The sequence below is a fragment of the Pseudorasbora parva genome, chromosome 1, assembly GCF_024679245.1.
Source record: "Pseudorasbora parva isolate DD20220531a chromosome 1, ASM2467924v1, whole genome shotgun sequence".
Taxonomy (NCBI): Eukaryota; Metazoa; Chordata; class Actinopteri; order Cypriniformes; family Gobionidae; genus Pseudorasbora; species Pseudorasbora parva.
Genome location: NC_090172.1, coordinates 1510257 through 1534114, shown reverse-complemented (window position 1 = coordinate 1534114; position 23858 = coordinate 1510257). Strand labels below are relative to the sequence as shown.

At 46.3% G+C, this 23858-nt stretch overlaps 1 protein-coding gene across 1 annotated transcript in view; it reads left to right on the top strand.

Annotated features, from left to right (window-relative positions):
- Positions 1–7153: 7153 nt before the first annotated feature.
- Positions 7154–23858, top strand: part of LOC137084833 (cadherin-1-like) — a 38834-nt gene continuing 22129 nt past the window's right edge. The window contains exon 1 of the mRNA XM_067451354.1: positions 7154–7207. Coding sequence (XP_067307455.1) covers positions 7160–7207 — 48 coding nt within the window. The 5' untranslated portion in view covers positions 7154–7159. The remainder of the gene's footprint in view (positions 7208–23858) is intronic.

Below are 23858 nucleotides of genomic sequence, written 5' to 3'. Positions count from 1 at the left end.
TACCTACAGTGGTGGGCCCGGAGCAGGCTCTGGTAATGGCACAGGAAGTAGAGACACTCCTGCAAAAAGGGGCTATAGAGAGGGTTTCCCCTCCCAGCAGGGAGTCTGGCTTTTACAGCCGTTACTTCATCGTGCCGAAGAAGGATGGGGGCTTACGCCCGATATTAGATCTGCGGCTATTGAATCGCTCGGTGGCCAAGCTCAAATTCAAGATGCTTACACTCAGACAGATTGTAGCGCAGGTCAGATCGGAGGATTGGTTTGTCACCATAGACCTCAAAGATGCGTATTTTCATGTCTCCATCCGTCCACATCACAGGAAGTTCCTGAGGTTTGCCTTCGGGGGAGAGGCATACCAATATCGTGTACTTCCCTTCGGTCTAGCACTGTCACCCCGCACGTTCACCAAGTGTGTGGATGCAGCTCTGGCGCCGCTGCGTCTTCAGGGCATCCGCATACTGAACTACATCGACGACTGGCTGATTCTAGCGAATACAGAGCAGATGGCGGTTCAGCATCGAGATGCTGTTCTCGCCCATATGTCGAAGCTGGGGTTGAGGCTGAACGCCAAGAAGAGTGTGCTTTCTCCGGCTCAGAGAACCACTTTTCTAGGTGTGAACTGGGACTCGATAATTATGCGGGCGCAATTATCGCCAACACGCATAGCGTCGATCCTGGCAGCCGCCAAAGAACAGAAGCTAGGCCGAGCCGTCACTGTGAAACAGTTCCAGAAACTGTTAGGTCTCATGGCAGCAGCGTCCAACGTGATACCTCTTGGCCTACTGTACATGAGGCCACTGCAGTGGTGGCTCAAAACACAAGGGTTCTCCCCGAGGGGAAATCCGCTCCGCACGATCAAAGTCACGCGGCGATGCCTACGTGCTCTGGTCATGTGGAAAAACCCGGGGTTTTTATCTCAGGGTCCCGTGTTGGGGGCTCATGTTCGTCGCGTAACGCTAACGACAGACGCCTCCCTCACGGGCTGGGGGGCGACCATGAGTGGTCGCTCATCCCAGGGTCTATGGCAGGAACATCAGCGGCACTGGCACATAAATCGGCTAGAGATGCTCGCAGTGTTTCTTGCATTGAAACAGTTCCTGCCCGACCTCAGGGGCCACCACGTACTAGTCAGAACAGACAACACGTCCGTGGTGGCCTATATAAATCACCAGGGGGGTCTGAGGTCTCGTCCGTTGGACAAATTGGCACATCGGATCCTCCTGTGGGGCCAAGGGAAATTGCTGTCAATCAAGGCAGTATATATCCCGGGGGCCCTAAACCAGGAAGCAGACAACCTGTCGAGACAGGGGCCGAGGCCCGGGGAATGGAGACTCCACCCAGAGGTGGTGGAGCTCCTATGGAAGGTTTATGGGAAAGCAGAGATAGACCTGTTCGCTTCGGCGGAGAACTCTCACTGCCCGCGGTGGTTTTCTCTGACCCACCCGGCTCCGCTGGGGCTGGATGCCATGGTACAGGAGTGGCCGAGGCTGCCTCTGTACGCCTTCCCCCCGATTGTTCTGCTTCCAGGAGTTCTGGAGAGGGTACGCCGGGACGGGGCCCAGGTACTCCTAGTGGCCCCGAACTGGCCGACCCGAGTGTGGTTTTCGGACCTGATATCTCTCCTGGAAGGCTCTCCGATGGAGATTCCGACCAGGAGGGATCTACTCTCTCAGGCGGGCGGGAGATTCCTGCACCCACGCCCGGAGATGTGGAAACTGTGGGCCTGGCCTCTGAGGGGGCTAGGCTCATAGAGGAGGGTCTCTCGGCCGAGGTCGTAGAGACCATCCTACACTCCAGAGCTCCGTCCACGAGGAAGCTGTACGCTTTGAAATGGAGACTTTTCTCAGCTTGGTGCAGAGAACGCCAGTGGGATCCAGTTAACTGCCCGGTTGGTACAGTGCTGGAGTTCCTGCAGGAAAGGTTCTCTGCAGGGTTGACCCCCTCCACACTTAAGGTGTACGTGGCGGCCTTGGGCGCTGTCCACGTCCCTTGCAGTGGAGTGTCTTTGGGAAGACACCCTCTAATTACACGCTTCCTTCGTGGCACATTAAGGTTGAGGCCAGTTATGCACTCGAGGGTCCCGGCATGGGACTTGGCCATTGTTTTGAGGGGCTTGTCCGGACCTCCGTTCGAACCTTTGGAGGAGGTTTCGGATAAGTTCCTCACCCTGAAAACTATTTTCCTTTTGGCCATTTCATCCCTTAAAAGGATAGGAGATATTCAGTCCCTGTCAGTAGGGCCCTCATGTCTAGAGTTCGCGCCTGGGATGGTGAAAGCATTTCTGCATCCCAGGCCGGGTTATGTCCCCAAGGTTCCTACGAGCCCACGGGGCCCCATCACTCTACAAGCCTTCTGTCCTCCTCCATTCTTGACGTCAGACCAGGAAAGATTAAATCTGCTGTGTCCGGTGAGGGCACTGGATACTTATGTCCACAGAGCTGCCCTGTGGAGAAAAACTGAACAATTGTTTGTTTGCTTCGGACCCCCTAAGAAGGGGGCTCCTGTATCCAAGCAGAGGATGAGCAAGTGGGTGGCCGAGGCCATTTCACTTGCTTATGAAGCTGCCGGGCAGCCATCTCCTTTGGCTGTCCGGGCACATTCTACCAGGGGTATGGCTGCTTCTAAAGCACTTTTGTCGGGGGCTTCCCTCCATGATATATGTAATGCGGCCGGATGGTCGTCTCCTTCTACCTTCGTCAGGTTCTACGAGCTAGACCTGGCATCTACAGTAGGGGCACAGGTTCTCTCGTAACCGTGTGCGCTTCGGTTTCACACATACGAGACACTTGGTCCTATGGCGATGTGGGTATAAGCGTTCTCACAGCGTTTCGACGCAGCTCGAGTTCCCCGAAAGGGAACGTCTCAGGTTACGTATGTAACCCTAGTTCCCTGAGGGAACGAGACGCTGCGTCGCTCTGCCATACTCCCGGCGTGTCCGTGATCACTTACTTCAGGCTTTATCAGAAGTTAGTTCCTGTTTGTTTTCACGGACGTTTTATAGCTTCCGGTCGATGACGTCATCACGCCGACGATCGATCTTTTTTCCGATGGAATGGTTCTACAGGCGCTTCACGACGCATTAACGCAGAGGCGTTCTCACAGCGTTTCGACGCAGCGTCTCGTTCCCTCAGGGAACTAGGGTTACATACGTAACCTGAGACGTTCTCCTGAGTTGTAAGTCGCTTTGGATAAAAGCATCTGCTAAATGCATAAATGTAAATGTAAATGTTTGCGAGAAACAAATCCAAATTGAGCCCGGTGATCTTCATCTCCATTAGCCTTCCATTAGTCTTCATCTCCTCTCAGTAGCGCGACGGTAAACATCAAATCTCGTGCTCGTTATGAATTCAAATTTAAAAAACGCGCCCTCATGAAGCGTTACGACATGATTTACGGCAGTGGCATCGAACGCTCATTGGCTCTCGCCTGCTTCGTCACAGATTTTGACATGCCGTGTTTCAGTCGATTTGTATTTGAAATGGGAAACGCGCAACTTCACGGAGAGAAGCCGGATTAATATTTTCATTGCTTAATAGCTAACATTCTGCTCTGTACCTCATACAAAACTATTAACGTTATATACCACCAGAGAGGACTGCGACTGCAACACATCTTCATTTGAACTACTTTTGGTACCGCTTTTGACATTTTTGCAATAAATAAATTATTGTGATTACACTGGTCTGTCTGTTATGCTTTGATTTATAACAGTACGTTGTTTTAATAAATGCTAATGGGTAGGTTTAGGGTTAAGTGTAGGATTAGTCGTTCAAAATATTTTTTTAATGCTATATTGTTATCAAAATCGTCATTTTCCAACGTTTTACCTTTTATTTTCTTTATATTCTGTATTAAATTGGTAGGTTTAGGTTTGGGGTAGTGTTAAGGGATCGTACATTAATCAATAAAATGGTCAAATGGAAATTATATAGATTTCTTTATGATATAACAAAAAAAAAATGTTTTTACCAGTATAAAGTTTTGTATTCTTAAAAAAAAAGATTTCATAAAGGATTCGTGAATATTTTACGTTTTTTAGCTGTAAAAATGTAATAATACTACGTTTAAATGTTGCAAATACATCTATATTTTACATTTTAGCACTTCTCCAAACGTACTAAGACGTATGTTTAGTCTCTTTGAAAGTAACGTATTAATACCTACGTATTAACGATGAGGCCAGGCTGGTTTTGTATGTTATGATTCTGTTTATGTGTTTTTCCCCCTCGTGGGTTTTTGCCTTAAGTTTGTTTTATTTGTTAATAAATTATCATCTTCTCCTGCACTTGAGTCCTCGTACCAGTTTCCTTTGTGTTGAACATGACAACATGTAAACACTTGATCGGATTGAAGTATAGCCTACTTTTTTTTTTGTAAGGCTGATTTGATAAACCCAGAATGATGCCTGTTTTCATTTACACTTTATGGAGTTATCTTTCACACTTCCGGAATCTTGCTAAAGTTCTTGTAGGTCTTCAGTCCGCACTCTTCATTACCTTTAATTCCTTTTTAACTGTTTCATTCCTGTAAATTCTGCTTTGATGTCTGAGATATTTGTAAAAATAATAATTATTACTGGATGTAATGCACATTTTCTGCTAATGTGTGAGTCAGTGGTTTACTGGGACTGCTGCACCACTACTTGATTTTATTTTCCCCAAGCTGTGTAAGATCACCACAGAGCATATGGAAACGAAACTGTGGTTGATCATCTGACATGATTAGTCGGTCTCTTCCTGTCTACGGTTTTTTAACACCTTTGGTAATGTTTTCACAAGTAAGTGGTCCATTTTTAAAACTCTGAAGGCTACTAATCTCACAACAGATCATAAAAACCCACATTAAGAACATCTATTCTAGCATAAAATCCCATGATTATATCTTCATAAAATCTTTTTATAACACACTGAAGTTCACAATTTCCACGTCATAGTTTCTCTCAGCTATGGACAGCTTTCCAGAAAATAAGGTAAAGGAAACAATTTAGCTGGGGAAACATGGCGCTGAGAGAGAACTGCATCCAACTCTATCACAAAAGTAAGAGTTGGGTCCGAGCATTTCACATAGGGGTGCTGGTAAAATTTTGGAGCATTTGGGAAAACTTGGGCGGCTGCGGTCCAGTGGAGGGTGCAAGGAGAACCCCATAGCAGAGACGTGAGTGGAGCAGCTGTAGCACTAAAATTATGAATTAACAACCTGTAGAAGTTTGCAAACCCCAAGACATGATGAAGTTTCTTGATGGACTGAGGTTCAGGCCAATCTACCACGACTTGGGTTTGGAGGAGTCCATGCAAACTTCCCCAACACTCAAAACATTACCCAGAAATGAGGGCATGATAAAAATGACCAGCTTCACCACAGTAAATGAATATTTCCATATGAATCTGGCACTGGCATTCAGCAGATGAGTGCGGCCTAGTTGCACAGGCTAATGAGCCGAGAGATCGCTTCTTTTGTTAGTGGGGAGCTCAACGGGCAGAGGAATAGGAATCATTGCATGTGTATCAGATTATCAATGCTAACTGGCCCCTGAGACTTTTTAAAGATGTCTATCAGGGTAAGCAAGTATCATTCGATGACTATTTGTCTCTCTAATATCTGGGTATTGTGTTAAAAGGTGCTCCACGCATCCTGCTTATCATTATTTACAGGCCTCTGAAATTACTCTCCAGCCTTTATTGAGGACTTTACAGAACTATTATCAATAATTTCCTCAGAGTTTGACTGTTTTGCTATTGCTTGGGATTTTAACATTCACAATATTGAATCCAGTACAACAAAAGAGCTCATGACTGTTCTTAACACTTTTGATTTGACACAGCATGTAAATGGACCCACACACAATCGTGGACACACTCTAGATTTACTTATCAGTAAGGGTCTACACATTTAATCAATTGTTATTAAGGATGTGGCACTGTCTGATCATTTTTGTATTTTCTTTGACATATCAATCTCTCCTGCCATTGAAGCTAGATCTGTCTCTGTCAAAAAGAGATGCTTAAATGAGAACAATAATGTGGTGTTTATGAAGGCTTTATCTCTAACACCGAGCATATCTGCAGACTCTGTTGATTTTCTCCTTGAGTCCTTTAACTCAAAAGTAAAGAGTGTAACTGATGATATTGCTCCTCTGAAACTCAGGAACAAGAGAGGCAAACAAAAAGCACCTTGGAGAAACTCAACAGCAGTCCAAATAATGAAAAGACAATGCAGGAAATCTGAACGCATGTGGCGGAAGACAACACTTGTAGACAACACTTTATAATCTATAAAGACAGCCTTCATGCTACACACACACTAAGAAGTGTAAGGATAATACAACTTCAGCATTTGGACGGTATTCTGCACTCATTTGAAATTGACATTTGACATCATCTGACATAAAATTAATGAATAAAATGTAATTGATCCGATAGATGTGACTTTTGTGGTTCCTGGCCATAGCAGCACCAGTTGCTGCAGTTAATGAGGTGAATTCAAATGACTTTGACAAAGTCCTTTTATTTTTTCCCATATTAAATGCCTATTGCCTGCTGTGCACAGTTAAGCTGATGCCACCGGGGTGGCGGTGCCACCGGCTTGGGCCCGTCATCGCTGCTTGCAGCTTTAATTGTGTACTGATATGTATTGCTGTGATTTTAATTTGCTATAAGTTTAGTCTAAATCAAATGTAATTTACAAATGAATATAGTAATGTAAGTAATACTGATTAAAGTAGCTTTGCAACCAACAATTATAAGTGAAGTTATAATGACTAGAACATTTAAGTTCACAAAACTAACCTGAATACATGATGACTATCAAATTTCAGAATTTCAGAAAACTAAAGTGAAGTTTTCATGACTATAAAATTTAAGTTCAGAAAACTAAAGGGGAAGTTTTTATTACTAAATTGAATTAGTTCAGATAACTTATCCAAATAAGTAAGAACAACTTTTTTTTTTAAAAAACCTGTGCAAAAAGATAACAAAATATATTAAGTCAACAAATTATTTTTTTAGAGTGTATGCCACACTCTTAGACAACCCCACCCCCTTAAAAGAGAAACGTCCTATTTGTGGGTATTTGTGCAACTCAAGCCATTAAACAGCTGTGCAGTCTTAAAAACCAACAAGGAAGTAAGACCTGAAGGACCTTTCCAGACATTTTGCTTCAAATGGACACGATGAAGATGCGATTGGGAATCATTATTTTCCTCTGTAAGGTAGGATTTTATCAAGTCTTTATTAGTGATAGTGATCTGATAGTGCTCATCATGTAGAGAAAATACTTATCTTATCTTTATTTTTATTTCTTGAGAAGATGATTTTATTTGAAATTATAAATATATGTTCTTTAAGATGTTTAATAAAGTTGAGAGTTAAGTGATAAAGAGCTAAACATCATAACATCTACAACCAAAAGGCAATTTCAAGCATTTAAAAGGGGGAAAAAACGAACAAAATATTTTGTTATATGAAGGTAATATTATAACTTTACTACCTCTTCTTTTATTGAATTAACATTGCCCCAGACCAAAACATTCCATCTAAAACCATGAAAATAAAATGATCATTATATAGTCTAAGAAATTGCTCAAAGCATCACACTGCCTCCGCAACAAACTGAGATGCTGTGTGTATTCGGACACCTTTCTATCAGAACCAGCATTAAATTCTTGAGCAGTTTGAGCTCCAGTAGCTCCTCTGTTTCCACACGGGCCAGCCTTCGCTCCCCACGTGCATCATTGAGCCTTGGCCGCCCATGACCCTGTGGCCGGTTCTCCACTGTTCCTTCCTTGGAGCACTTTTGATAGATACTAACCACTGCAGACCGGGAACAGCCCACAAGTGCTGCAGTTTTGGAGATGCTCTGACCCAGTCGTCTAGCCATCACAATCGAATGCCTCTGTATGCATACGAGTCAAAAGAAGTATACTTTGAAAGGCTGTGTGTTAGAATGTTCTTATATGCTTGCGTATGTGTAAAAAATGTCTTATACTTCAGACTTTACAGTTGTTTAATAGATAAAAAGTTTAGCTATTTATACCATTGTCTGGGGTGCTTAATAAACTTTGGTAAACTTTTTATCCATTAAACAATTGTAAAGTCTGAAGTATAAGATTTTTTTTTTGTATAACTATACAATGGTATAAATATCTCTATCTATCTATCTTGTGACAAGTCTCCTGAGCTTTCATCAGCGTCGCCCTGGCAATGACCACAAAACACCTGCACGCAATCAGCACGGGCGGGACCGTCACAGCTGCTGGCCATCACATCGGAACCACAGTTTGAGCACGATCTCCATGCAGCAATACGCTTCTCTTTCTTTTCCACCCAGACAGCAGCCTGTGACGCTCCGGCCACACCGCCACACTGACATCACCACTAGCACTAGGGAACCCGGAAGGAGGACACACAGCACACCTGCAACACTACTATTCAACGTTTGTTCACTATTTGCACAATAAATCCACCCTCTGGGGGTTTTGCACCTATTTCATTGTTGCGTGATCCTTTACCCTGCCACACTGGTGGAGAATGCGGGCAAGAGCGTGAAGGATCATCAACCACCCCAGAAAACTGACATTGTTTTTTTCACTCACACAGTCAATGAGGATCGGAAAAAAAGGCGGCACTCCTCCCCATCATGGAACGCCTGCTCAAATATCTGACAGAAGCGACAGCAACAGATTATGAACACCTGGCAGCCCGTCAGGAAAAGGTTGAAGAGGAAATCTCCGCTCTCCGCCTCACCCCGCTCAGCGCGTTCCGCTGCCTGACCCGCACGTCCGTGCAACCCAGCAGCTGCCGAAGTTAACCAGCCATGATGACATCGAACTATTTTTTCAACTATTTGAAACCACGGCGGTTCGGGAGAACTGGGATCGGAGTGAATGGGCACGGCTGCTGGGACCCCTGCTGACCGGTGAGGCTCAACAAGCTAATTTTTCCCTACCCATGGAAAGTGCTGATAATTATGATGAATTAAAAAGAGAAATACTCAGACGCCTCGGGCTGTCATCCATATCAGCAGACTGTTTCATGAATGGGAGTTCAAGCCTCGTCGCCCACCTGCGCCCAGGTCGCTGAGCTTGCAAGACTGACCTGACACTGGTTGCTCCACGGAACAGCCATCGCGGGTCAGGTGGCGGAGCGCGTGATGATCTACCGGTTGCTCCAAGCTTGGGTGGGCGGCGGGAATGACGAACCCAACCACCCTCGGCGAGCTTGTCGAGGCCATCGAGCTGGCGGAGGCGGCGATGCACCGCGACCCTGGGGAGAGAGCTCTGCCTTTCTCCCGGAGGGTAGTCCCGGAGTGACACGCTGGAAGGTACCCAGCGTGCAGTACACAGGCCTGTGGCTCCCGACCCAGTCGACAAGCCGATGCCCACGCTCCATGGTCATGGAGCTAGCATGGAGCGTTTCCACTGGCCAGGTTTGGATGGAGATGTGAACCGGTTCTGTCAAGCCTGTCCGACCTGCCAACGAACCACAACACAAGCCCCCCCCCCCCCCCCCCCAAGCCCACTCATTCCGCTTCCCATCATCGGGGTACCTTTTGAGCGAATCGGAATGGACCTGGTGGGGCCATTGCCTAAGTCTGCCCGAGGACACGAACACATCCTGGTGATAGTCCATCACGCCACCCGGTATCCAGAGGCACTTCCCCTGCGGAAAGCAACAGCCTAAAACATCACCCACAAGCTTTTCCTGCTCTGCACCCGAGTCGGCATCCCAGCGGAGATACTGACGGACCAAGGGACCCCCATCATGTCCCGGCTGATGGCTGACTTCTGCCGGCTGCTGCAGGTAAAACAGCTCTGCACCACAGTCTACGTTATGTCATGGCCTCATTGAACGCATTAATCAAACCCTGAAACAGATGCTCAGGCGTGTGGCAGCGGAAGACAAGAGGGACTGGGACTTGATGCTCCCCTACGTCCTGTTCAGAGTTCGGGTAGTCCCCTAAGCATCCATGGGATTCACCCCTTTCGAGTTGCTCTTTGGTCGTTAGCCGAGGGGCCTCCTGGACGTGGCAAAGTGAAAGCAATTGCGAACAACAGCAACTCAGCAATGAAGTCGTAGGCCACGTAAAATCCTAGAGAGGTGTCAACGCATGCTGAGGGTCACAGTGCACAGAAGTCACCAACTTTCTGTTAATAAGTCAATAGCTCCAGACCTCCAAACTTCTGTGGCCTTCAGATGAGCTCAAGAACAGTGCGTAGAGAGCTTCATGAAATGGATTCCATGGCCGAGCAGCTCATCCAATCCTTACATGACCAAGTGCAATGCAAAGCGTAGGATGCAGTGGAGTAAAGCAGCCACCACTGGACTCCTGAGCAGTGGAAAAGTGTTTTCTGAGTGACCAATCATGCTTCTCTGTCTGACAATCCCATTGACGAGCCTGGGTTTGCCTGTTGCAAGGAAAATGGGTCTTGCCTAACTGCATTGTGCCAAGTGTAAAGTTTGATGGTGGGGGAAAATGGGGTGGGGTGTTTTTTAGGGGTTGGGCTTGGTCCCTTAGTTCCAGTGAAAGGAACTCTTAATGCTTCAGCATATCAATACATTTTGGACAATTTCATACTTCCAACTTTGTGGGAACAGTATGGGGACGGCCCCTTCCTGTCCTAACATGACTGCCCTCCAGTGCACAAAGCATTTTGTTCTCCTGCTCACAGGCACTGTATGTTAAATATAGATACAAGTTAATTGAGGATGTATTTAAACAACTAAAACATTGCTACAAATATTTTGTCCTTGTCATCCATGTCATCCTTGGAGCTTATAAAGGGAATAAATCAAGAGGGAACAGGTGGGATAAATCAAATGCTAATCATATAACAAGGGGGAGGGATCAGACAATGACAGTGCACACAAGACAGGACAGGCATGTGACCCTACCCCCTCCTTAAGGAGCAGCTACCTCCACTAGGGATGGGAGGAACAGACCAGAGCGGGACGCGAGGGACAGGCCGGGGCGGGACGAGAGGGAGGGACAGGGCGGGACGGGAGGAACAGACCTGGGCGGGATGGGAGGAACAGACCGGGGCGGGGCGGGACGGGAGGAACAGACCGGGGTGGGGCGGGACGGGAGGAACAGACCGGGCGGAAGGGGAGGGACAGACTGGGGCGGGACGGGAGGGACAGACCGGGACGGGCGGGACAGACCAGACCGGGACGGGAGGGGACAGACCAGGGCGGGACGGGAGGGGACAGACCAGGGCGGGACGGGAGGGGACAGACCTGGGCGGGACGGGAGGGGACAGACCTGGGCGGGACGGGAGGGACAGACCAGGGCGGCGCGGGAGGGACAGACCAGGGCGGCGCGGGAGGGACAGACCAGGACGGGGCGGGGGGGATAGACCAGGGCGGGACGGGAGAGACAGACCAGGACGGGGCGGGGGGGACAGACCAGGACGGGGCAGGGGGGATACGCCTGGGCAGAGCAAGATGCCTGGGTGGTGAGGAAAGAGACAGAGTCTGAAACCGCACTGAAACCGCCGGAACTGGGACAACAAGGACACGATCCACCGGAACACGATACACCGGAACATGATCCACCGGAACTGGGACCACCAGAACACGATTCACCAGAATAGGAACCACCGGGACATGATCCACCGGATCTGGGATCACCGGAACTGCCTCCGGGGCTTCGGATAAAGCCCTGTGCTCCTTCCAAGCATGCAGGACTGCCACCACGAATCCTCCAATCACAGCCCTCCAGGCTGTTTGCAGACTCGGGAGCACTGGAGTAAGGACCACCTGAACGGAGTCCACCGGAAATGGGACCACCAGGACATAATCCACCAGAATTTGGTCCACCGGAACCACCAGAAGACGATCCCACTGGCACAGGGACCACCGGCACAGGGACCACCGGAAGTGGGCCCACCGGAACATAATCCACCAGAACTGAGATCACCGGAACTGGGACCACCGGACTAGGGACCCCCAGAACTGGCACTGAGGGAGACCTTCTCTGCCGAGTCCTCATAGTATGGTCCGATCGTTATGTCACGCTTAAAACAAAGGAAAACTGGTGCGAGGACTCAAATGCAGGAGAAGATGATAATTTATTAACAAAAAGAAAACATAAACTCAAAACCAAAAACCCATGAGGTGGAAAACACATAATCAGACTGTAACATAAAACTCAAAACATACACACACAAAATCACAGGGAAACCAGGACACGTAGACAGAACAACGATCCGACCAAGACTGACAAACACAAGGAGCTTATAACGGGAAGAAATCAAGAGGGAACAGGTGGGAGAAATCAAACACTAATCAGATAACAAGGGGGAGGGATCAGACAATGACAGGAGCACATGCTCAAAATAACAAAACACCACACGTGATACACGAGACAGGACAGGCATGTGACAGGTGCTGTATGTAACTTTTCCATCCGCTAGAGGTCGCCTTTTCAAAACATAGGCGTAGTTTGATGACTGCGAGTTTGAGCGCAGAATCTTGGGACGTGTGTTCTTCACCTCACAGCCGGTGGGAAAGAATCGGGATAGGACTCGGGCAGAAATCAAGTTAATGGATGTGATTATTAACGTTACTGTAATTCTCCATCATTCAATGCATATTGTCTATACATAAATTAACCTTGGTTATGTCATTGAAGATTAAAATCTATAAATAAAAATATGAATTTGTTTATGTGTAAAAAAAAAAAAAAATCTCCCTTTTATTATTGCCGTGACCAGTATCGCTTCGGAGAAGCTGGATCACGAACAGGGTTCCATCCTTGAGCTTCAACGTTTTACCAAAATCTGCCTTGAATTTTTTAATTGCACAGACATTAAAAATTTGCTTCAAAAACAAAACTAACCACTGTGCTAATAATGGCTCTGATGTGGGGAGAAAATAAAGACTCTTAAATTTCACTTATCCAACAAGAAATCACCTGCATTGCTTGCGAGACTTTGTTAAAAAAAATCCAAACGGCTTGGTAATTGAGACTGTTAGGTTTTTTGGGGATTAAAAAAAAAAAGTTGTGAATGGATTTTTATCATTGTAGGGTGGTTGTGTCCACACACTGCTAATTTATATACAAAAAAGTGAATTGTGCATCCGATGTAAATTGTGCATCTTAATATTGCTGCAATCATTGTTATCTAAAGGATAATGTACAGCCAGATTGTTTATTATATCCTTTTTTTTTCACATTATGGAAACCTTTTTTTTATTATTACTAATCTCACAACAGATCATCATAAATGTTTTTTAACATTTCATATTTCCTGTTGAATGATTACAAGATTCAAAATTACAGTATATATTTTTCAAGTTTAATATTTGTTTACCTATCTTATTAAATAAATGTATTACACTTTAAAAAGTCGTATCTATTCATTTGAATACATTTGACTATAAATCAATCTAGCATTTCTTAATGTTTAATCAGAGAGAGAGAGAGAGAGAGAGAGAGAGAGAGAGAGAGAGAGAGAGAGAGAGAGAGAACATTTGCGAACATCAAGCAGAATAGAGTACATGGGAGAGAAAACGATCAATATATATTTCTTATAACTGGATGGACAGAAATCCCTTTAGACATTTTCTGCTAATTTTCTGTATTACCAAAAAACAAAAATGTGGTCAGGGCAAATAGCCTGCATTTGACCGAAATTAAATAATTGACAGAAAGCAGATTCTGGATAGCATTGTGAATGTTTTTATGGTTGTCAGTACATGTAGCACTATATACAGTTCTGTGCAAAAGTCTTAGGCACGTTATTCCCCCCCCCCCCCCCCCCCCTTAAGCCAGTTATTTCTAGATTTTGCAAAGGTGTGTAAGTAGGTAATATTAGTTTACATTTTCAAACATTTATTTTGCCATTAATTATAATAAACCATGATTGCAGTGAGATTTGTGTATGCAGGAGTCTGACAACAGCTGATCCACGCGGAGATCTAATCTCACCATCATCGAGTCCGTCTAAAGAAACTGAAAAACTTGAGACAAAATTCACAAGAACTGCTACAACATCTCCGAGACGCTTGAAGAAATTCTTCTTTTTAAAGATTATTTTTTATTTCCTTAATTTGCAGATAATTCACCAAATAAGAAAAATACATTTAAATTGGTTTCCCCAGGAAACAAGACTAAATATTGTACGTCAGTTTTCTGAATGCATTGATTGCATGGCCATGCATTGTTTAAGAAACTTTAGATATTTTTTCTGGAACAACACAACAAAAAGTACTAAAGCAATTCTTTGCAGTGCAGGTACATTCATTAATTTAACATATTTCATCATATGGACACCGTCAAAAAGTGACAAAAATGTCCTTTTATACAGGATCCTGTAGATGAAGAGGCTGCATTCATTCGTAGGGAGTTATATTCATGTAGTGAGAGGAATTTTTTTCGCCGTTTCCACATGCATCTTTATTAGCAAGACCGCTGTATGCAGAGTGGTAAGAAAAGTGTGTCTCGCTCTCACACTCTGCAGTTTTTGTGCAGGTGTTTCCTGAGCCCCAGACAGCAACATAGTGTTGGCCCAGATCCGGGCCACATCTGGTACACAACAAAAACGAAACATTTTGTTGACCAACCACTAAGCATCGTTAGCCGGTTGAAACCGGTTAACCGATTAGTTTAAAATATGCTGCGCTATTTGAAATAACAGCCGCAAGCCGCGCCTGCAATTTCGCAACTCTGTTGCATCTCACTGCCTCCCGCTCTTGAAAACTGAGTTTTCGTTTAAAATGCTCTCTATCCACACTTAAGTTTTTCACAAGTTTCTCATCCACACTGAAACGTTATAGTGAATGCCAAATTCAACTCACTGCACATGCGTAAAACCTCATAAAAGCATTCGTAAAGTTAACACATAATTCTTCTGGTAGGATCATTTTATTTGGCAACATATCTCAGCATTCACTGATGTTTTTATAACTGCTCTAATGTTTTGCCACAGGACAGCAAATGCAAGTACATTTTCTGTCATCCTTGCAGGACTGTGATATGAAGCATGCAAAATAATGTACTTTAGCAACTGTTTGAATGTGAATAGCACAACTGGCACTATAGCGGTAAAAACATACATATCTATTGGTACTATATGCGTCACATGACTAAACATGCGTCATCGTTTTCAAATATCTCTGTCTTCATAGTCCACACTATGAACTTGCCTAGCCCTGCTCTAAGTTGAGGAAAACCATGGTATAATGTACCCTATGGACCAAATGTTTACTTTTAAAGGTGCCCTAGAATAAAAAATTGAATTAACCTTGCCATAGTGAAATAATAAGAGTTCAGTACATGGACATCACATACTGTGAGTCTCAAACACCATTGTCTCCTATTTCTTATGTAAATCTCGTGAATGAAAAATACCACAGAAAAATAAGTCATTCTCAACAAAAGGCCAACCGTGACGCAAGCGTTTATGCATGCCCCCAACATTTGCATCTGTCCAAACATGTTCTTTGCCAGGCAGAACTGACAGGGACTGCAGATAAACATGCGTCACGCCAGGATAGCAAAAACGGCAGCTCATGGTCATGTTCAGGCTGTGCAGGCAACATGAGTGCAGGCAACTTTTCTACCCTTCCCAATTATAAAAAATGTCAACAGTCATGGTTAATGTTTATTATAATCGGATACCACAACAATTTAATTCAAGATCGTTTGTTTGCTCGGCGCATTTCAAGCAAGCTTCGCTCAGTGTATGAAAGTTTGTTAAGGTGCGGTTCTTAGACTGTTTGTTAAGGTGCGGTTGTCACTCTCTAAGTGACAACCGCTACAGATTGTTCAGGCAGAACAATAAAATCACTTGGTCCATGTCCACAAAAAATCCTTTAATGTTCCCATTTGTTTCATACATCAGTATGAGTGTGTTTCTATAAATGAACAATGATAACAATAATGAATATAAATACAATCATGCTACAGAAACAATATTAACTTCACGATATAAAGTAATGATGCAATAGCATAAAGATAAGGACATATTTATACAAGTCTAGCAAATGTAAATTTCTTCTGGTCTATATATAGGATATGTACTTTAAATCAACTAACATGTCAGGCAGATGTTCCCCATAATATTCAAAAAGCTGCCTTTAAAGCCTTATTCAGCATGGGTTAGGCTAAAATGAATGAGCATTACGTGCGCCTTTGACTTTACGGGAATAAACAAACTTCTAGTGTTGTCGTATAACAAAGCAGATAAATCTAACAATGGATGCAGAAATGAATATTTAACTACTTACTTTTAAGACGTACGCACACAGTATGAACAAAAATCCGGTAGAAATGAGACCAGATCGGTACGGAGATCAGTACAAAAACATCTGCGGTGCAGAAGTTAGCAACTTCGGAACATGTCTGAACATAAACCGTCTTTGATTGACATGTAGTTCTGCTGAGTTAAACCAATGAAATTACAGAATAATAATCATGTGATTTATATGTGTATATCTGTAAGTGCAACAAAGTAAATGTCCAGCAGATGGCACCAACGTCTGGCCTTTTGTACACTCAGTGTCTTAAACTGAAGAAAGTGGCAATTACAAATGTATTCCTGCAAGCAGTAAGTAGCGATTATATCCACTTATTGACTGTTTAAACAAATTCGGATTAAATTGAATGTTTCTTAGAGAGACCGCATTGTCTAGATAACGCAATATGCTAGTACAGTAACAATATGAAACTCCAAATACCATACAAAACTAAATAGTGTGTCTGATGACAAAGGGTAATATTATTTTGTATGAAAAAATACAACCGTAGATACTTTGCCTACAGATCGTTCACTCGATCCTTCTAGCAAACGTCACCTTTTCCACCATATAAGTTAAAATGACAGTCATTTGACAAGGTGATTCATTTTGTAAAAATATATGTATTTATAATTTTGGGAACGTAAGTATGATGTTTTTGCATGCTTGTATTTAAGAGTACATCACAGTCACTGCGTAGACTACATTGTGACTAACGTTATATAAACATGCAATATCGCTGACGAAAAAGACGAGTCTAAAATCACTGGTTTTGGTTTGGAAAAGAAGAGTGTCCGCGCGGTTGCCAGATTTCAGTAATTTAAATCCTCCAAACGTCCCCGGTTACGTATGTAACCTTAGTTCCCTGAGAACAGGGAACGAGACGCTGCGTCAGCTGACGCTACGGGGAACACCTTCAGCGTGACAGGTGTCTGAAATCGCTATCAAATCACAATCCTACTGACCGTCGGCAGCTGGTGATGTCATCACCGTGCGACCAGGAAGTATAAAAAGGCACCGTGCCAACATGACAACATCCGCTTCGTCTGAAGGGACTGTGGGCAGGCACACCTTGAAGCATGGCCATGTGACGCAGCATCTCGTTCCCTGTTCTCAGGGAACTAAGGTTACATACGTAACCGGGGACGTTCCCTTTCGAAAGGGAACTCGCGCTGCGTCAGCTGACGCTACGGGGAACGATATACTCACGCCGCCATGCTGAGGGGAGTGCACGCCCCTTACTGGCAGTGAGAACTGCCTGGACGAGTGTTCGCGGAAAGTCTGAACCACTCCCCCTCTAGCCACACAGGCTGCCAGTGACATCATTCATTTCATAGCCCAAGCTATATGCCTAAGAGAGAACCTAACCAAGTTTTAACTGAGGTTTCCTACTCTCGGCTTGCTCGAGGGCCTGGGACCTACTACTTTCAAAGGAAGGAGTCCCTTAAGGGAATGTGGCTAGGGGACCCGAGGGCGCCACCAGCCGTCACTAATTCGGGAAAAACCTTCACCGAATGCCACCAGGGAGGCCTCACCTGGCATCACTTCTGTGGGACACCCCAGCTTGGCCAACCCTGTCTGTCAAAACAGAGCCTCCGGACATCGCTCTTACTTATGAGCATCCAGACTGAGGGACTGCAAACTGGCAATGTCCTCCTCAGACCGGAACTCGGAGACGGGAATCCTGGAGAGCAGTACTCAGCTTAGTGCTTCTTACCCTTGCCATCGAGGGGAGTCTCTTCTGCTCGATCCTAGGATCTACTGAGCACATTTATTACAGGGGTGCTCAGGAGGCTTAAAAAAGGCCTATGGACTGATCTGCCCGGGAGGCCCCGAGGGGGGCCTGCCCGTCTGATCAGACTCAAGCGGCCGTAAGCTCGCAGACGACCCTCAATGAGGGGAGCTCTTAAGCCAGCTTGGTAGGTAACCCATGCTGTAGGCTAGCCAGTCCCTGTCCTGAAGGGACTGCGCAGCAGAAACGGAGTCTCGTTGTGCTAGGGCACGAGCCCGCCACTGAGTTATACCGGCCCAGGCCGGGACCCAACGGCAGGCAGCCGCTAGCTGTCAGCCCAAAGCCAGTTCTACGTCCCCGCTTAGGGGAACCGTTTCCCCTCCAGGGAGGCCATGAGGCGCCTCCACCCAGCACCGTTAGTGTTAGCTGTTTGCTGTTAGCTGTTAAGAGCCGCAGGAAGGTGGCTTTACTGGTTCCTCAGGGGGCTCATGAGGCTACACCGCCAGAAGCCACCCACGCTAATGGCTAGCTTGTCCCCGAGACCTTGGTCTGGGAATCCTCTCCCAAAAAGGCCCAAAGAGGCCTGACACCATAATACACTGGCCTAACGAGCATCCCAGCTCAGGCTCACCCTCAGGTGGCCTGCAGGCCGGTGGCTTTACTGGTTCCTCAGGGGGCTCATGAGGCTATAGCGCCAGAAGCCACCCATGCTAATAGCTAGCTTGTCACCGAGACCTTGTCCGGGAATCCCTCCCAAAAAAGGCCCAGAGAGGCCTGACAGCATAATACACTGGCCTACCGAGCGTCCCAGCTCGGGGGCTCACCCTCAGGCGGCCTAGAGCGGCCTACTTCCTGCCAGCCAACGTGCAAACTGTTGGGAACTGTTGTGTTCCCGGGGCTCGCCTCCAGGGAGGCCTCAAGCGGCCTAGATCCTGTCAACCAATGGTCGGAACCCTAGGTCACCCCCTCAGGGGACGCCATGTGAGGTGTGCTGAAACTCAGCGAGCCCTTAAAGTCGGGCTGACAGTGGCTGTCTGCTGGCTGATGAGGACTGGGTATCCAGTCACTACCTGGGGACTCATCCCCAGGGAGGCCGTTAGGGGCCTACTTATGACGAGGTTTCTACTGCAGCCGACATCGTTGGGGGAAAACCCTCCCCGCTCACATGGGCCACGATGTCGGAACTCACCCGCAGGGAGGCCTACTGAGGCCTACCACCTGACCCAGAGTTAACTGCCCGGAATGCCTCGGCTGGCATCTCCCGCCAGCCAGCCTTCTATAGTCGGTCCGCCCCAGCGGCCCATAGCAGCCTTCTGCGACGGCGCAGTCTCTCAGGCAGCGCCTACCATCGTGGACCTAAAACACAATGCCCACAGCAGTGCACTCAGCATAAAGCGCCTTGAACCCTCTAAAGCGAGGGGAGTACAACTTACGCCACCTGCCTCCAGGGCGGCCGTCTGGTCGGCCAGCGGTCCGCCGTCCGCGCAAGGGCATCAGCCGTGACAGTGTTTCGACTCCAGGGGAACATCCTACCAACCGATGCTTTCAGATGGTTGCGAAGTACAGCTCGACCCGAGCCTAAAAGGTGAAGCAGAAGACACAGAGCAAAAAGTGAAAGATATTGAACACACACACACATAACCGGCCATTTCCTGAACCAAGCCGGGGGGCCGCCCAGAAGTGGCGGCCGCACTAGCTCTGGGGGGCGGGGCTAGCAAAACCAGTCTAACTGCGCACCGCGAAGAGACGCCTACCCCGTCCCCACGACCACTGGCTGAGTCGCGATTCATTCTGCTACACACCTTTATGCATTAATAATAACCCCCAAATGCAGAAGGGGGGGTGGGCATTGGCCGGACGACCCAACTGCGGGGAGGCCGGGTAGGGATATAAAGCTCCTGCGGGACTACCGACAGGAGCCCGGGGCAACTGCCAGGGCGATATGCCACCGCGAGACGCCACCGTCATCCCATCAACAGCCTAGGCCAACTTGATGCACTAGCATCGGTCTGATAATCCCACACACAACGGCCCTAAACAGGGCTGGGACAGACCTTACTATAGTTCATGCGCTAGCCTAACCTCACAAATTCATCTAGATATTTCACTAGCAGAGGTGCCAACGCTACCCAGAGGTGGCTACAGCTAAAAACGTTCGCCAGGAGAACATACATCAGTTTATATCGCCGCTACATGCCCGCGGCATGTGCGGTGGCCTCAACTGCTCATATTACACATATCCAGAAGAGAAAACAGCCTTATAAACTACTGTTGCTACACTAGCAAACATAAGCCTACATAAACACACTGTGTTTATACAAACATCGTTCTAGCCACCTTTACTGGGGAACTACAGGCCCACTTCTCCAACTGTTACACTTTTCTTCATCTTTTGTAGACAAAATATCCCTCAGGGAAGCATAGAGTCCAAACATACGGCATTGCAAAGAAGAATGTTTGCCCTAAAAGGGGACTCACCCGCTGTCTTCAGTGCCTCATCGCTTCATGTAACATGCATGCTTCGGCGCACTAACCTGAGGGTGGGGCGCTTTATTCTCACATGTAAGGCCGAGGAGGTGGCCGCGAAATCCCGCTTTTCCCAGAGACGATGCACTGTGTGCGGGCAGAGCACACACCGGCCTGGCAGGCTTTCGTCAGAGTCTCACCTCCGCTCATCATCAGCCCGCGCGGCCTGGTGTAAAGCGCGCCTGGGGAGAAAAAAGAAAAACAACAGAACAACAAAGGAGGGGACACAACATCACTTCCGCGCCCTCGGGGGCGGAGACTCACCACCTCGCTTTGGGCGCTGGAAGCAGATCTTCTCCCCGATGTCCCTCCTCCTGTTGCGGGTGTCCCGCCTCTTCCACGTCCTACTCCTCCACGGAGGGGGCGCACGAGAGGCCACGCTACTGCGTTGGCCCATTTATTTATATATATATATATATATTTTTTTTTTTTGATGATCCTTGGATCTTGATGGGCCAGGGACACCCTCCTGCCTGGACGTCGCCCCAGACCTCAGCGGAATACACTTTCTATACTCCGCTGAGCGCGCCCTCGCCTCTCTGAACTTTCCCATCACCGCCTCGACGGAGGTGCCGAAAAGCCCAGAGGGCGAGACCGGGGCCAACTGGAAAACCACGGGCTGACGAAGAGGAGGAGTCTCCATCCGACTCCTCCTCCGTCCGCCTGCTCTCGCGACCTGGCTGATCGTCCGCGAGCACTGTGTTCCCCAGACGATGAGCCAGATCCATCTGGGAGCCCCAGGACAAACGGCGCCGCTCAGCCTCGGCATGAGCGGGACCGCTCCCAAATGCTGGCTCTTCTTCCCTCGAGAAGAAGGCCAAGCGAGAGTGGAGCGTCCTCAGTCGGAAAAACGCTCGCAGTTTGCGCAGGAAGCCCCCTCGAGAACCTCCCGCGCGTGCTCTTCCCCCAGGCAGAGCACACAAAGGGTGTGCGTGTCCCCAGGCGTGAGAAACCTGGGACACGGATCAGCGCACTTCCTGTACGCTCCCTTCACTCTGCGTGTGCACTTCATTCTGACTTTCCAGCGAACCAGACAAAACAGTCCCTGAAGACGAAAGGATGTTGTCATGTTGGCACGGTGCCTTTTTATACTTCCTGGTCGCACGGTGATGACATCACCAGCTGCCGACGGTCAGTAGGATTGTGATTTGATAGCGATTTCAGACACCTGTCATGCTGAAGGCGTTCCCCCCATAGCGTCAGCTGACGCAGCGCGAGTTCCCTTTCGAAAGGGAACACCATGGAATGATCAGGGAAACACACAGGATTAATACAACATGATTTTACAACTTGCAATTGATGTTTAAAAACATACAGGCGATCCAACCTTGCCATTGAGAGCCCACCCTCCCTTATTTGTAACCATGTATATTGTCTAGTATTACCATTCATATTTCTCCACACATCCACTAAATCATTGGTTTCAATCAAACGACTCAAGGACAACCTAGAAGCTGTATGTGGCTCCAGATGATTTCGATCTATATCATTAATCGTGCAATTAAAATCTCCTGCAACCAGGAGGTAATGTTCAGGATCCCAATTTTGTATTGTATTTGAAAGTGTCTCTAAAAACAGCATTCTCTCTATTGCCATAACTGGAGCATACACATTTACTAAAACAAAGGTTGCAGCATCAAATTTAGCTGTAACTTTTAAAAGTCTTCCTTTCACTTCTTCTTCCACCTCATATGAGATTGGCAAGAACTTTTTTGCAAAAAAAACTCCAACACCAGCACTTGTACTATTCTTATGACTCAGGATAGCCACCCCCTCCCATTCCCTTTTCCAATCCACTTCATTTAAATCATTACTATGGGTTTCTTGGGCAAACATTAAATCTACACCTTTCAATTTCATTAACTAGAAAAATTGACTCCTTTTCTTAACATCCCTTGCTCCATTTACATTTAGTGTAGCAAACTTCAAGTCAATCATAAAAAATATAAAAAACAAACTAATCATAAAATTCAAAACAAAAAAAGAAAAAAAAGAATACATCAACTTGAATTTTTACTCACAATTTTAGTCACAATTTTTCTGCACGCAACTTTTGTACCAACTTTTTCAATCTATGAAACTCTTGACTTGTTAGCCCTCCATCCCCTCTTTCACTCATCAACGCCCATGCTGATTCCATAAAGAGTTTTCGATCAGGAAAAAAATCATCTATTACCACATTTCGTTTGCCCTTTGTTATGTTCAAGAAACGCTGAACCTTCTCCAGAGTATACCCGCTTGGCTCCTGCCTCTCACTCAAAAGCCCCACACCAGCTGAACACTCCACTTCACCAAAGCCAGCCAGAGAAGAAGCATCAGAGGAGGAATCATCTGATGAATCCTCTGTGCTATTATCCCCTCCTCCCTTTTCTGATCCTTGACTACTCATTACTTGTTTTTTTGATTTTGTCCCCCTTTCATTCTGTTTTGATTTCCTCTTCACTACAGGAACTTTAAAAGCCATATCTTCATCCTCCATCATTACACTGCCCTCGTCTGCCGTGGCTTCAATCACTTCTTTCATCAAATCCCTCTCCAATGTCTTTGAATCAGTATCAATACTCTTCTCATTAACCTCAGTATTTTTATCCTTTTCCACCATTACAGTTTCACTAGACTTCTGTGTACTTAAAATGGGCTCAACTTCGTTTGTGACCTGCTCATTCTGATTATTAACCTCATTTTGGTCAGCATTATTATGCTTTGGACAAAACCGCACTTGATGTCCTGTCTCTCCACACCTAAAACACTTCATGGTCTCAGTTGTGGCAAAAATCACATATTCAAAACTCTCCACTTTAAACTTGAAAGCCAAATTTAGTTCTTCTACATCCCCCTTCAGAATCATGAAAAGCTGTCTACTAAAAGAGACAACATGCTTCAAAAACGGGGATTTGCAGCCAAGTGGTATTTTTTTAATTGCTGAAACTATTTGCCCATGTCTTGATAATTCGCGTTCTAGAACCTCATTGCTAATGAACGGGGGGACATTTGAAATCACGACTTTTTCCGCTGGATTTACAAGCGGAAACACTCCAATGTGTTCCCCTTTTACCACAATCCCTTGTTCTACAACTTGATTAACTTTCTCAATCGACTCCAAAAACAGTACGATCGCACTATTCATTCTTGATGCAGATTTTATACAACTACATCCAACAACTTCTCCAACTGCGAGGCTACACTCCTCAACGGAGCACTCCACCCCGAGGGGAACTTTAATGCCATGACAACGCGTCAGCTGTTCTAACGCCATGACTACACACAAACGAAAGCCGCGGCAGCCAGAGAAAGAAAATCTGGCCACCGAAACCTTACTACTCCCCCCTTATCACTAACCCAACCTATCTTACTGAAACCAAGAG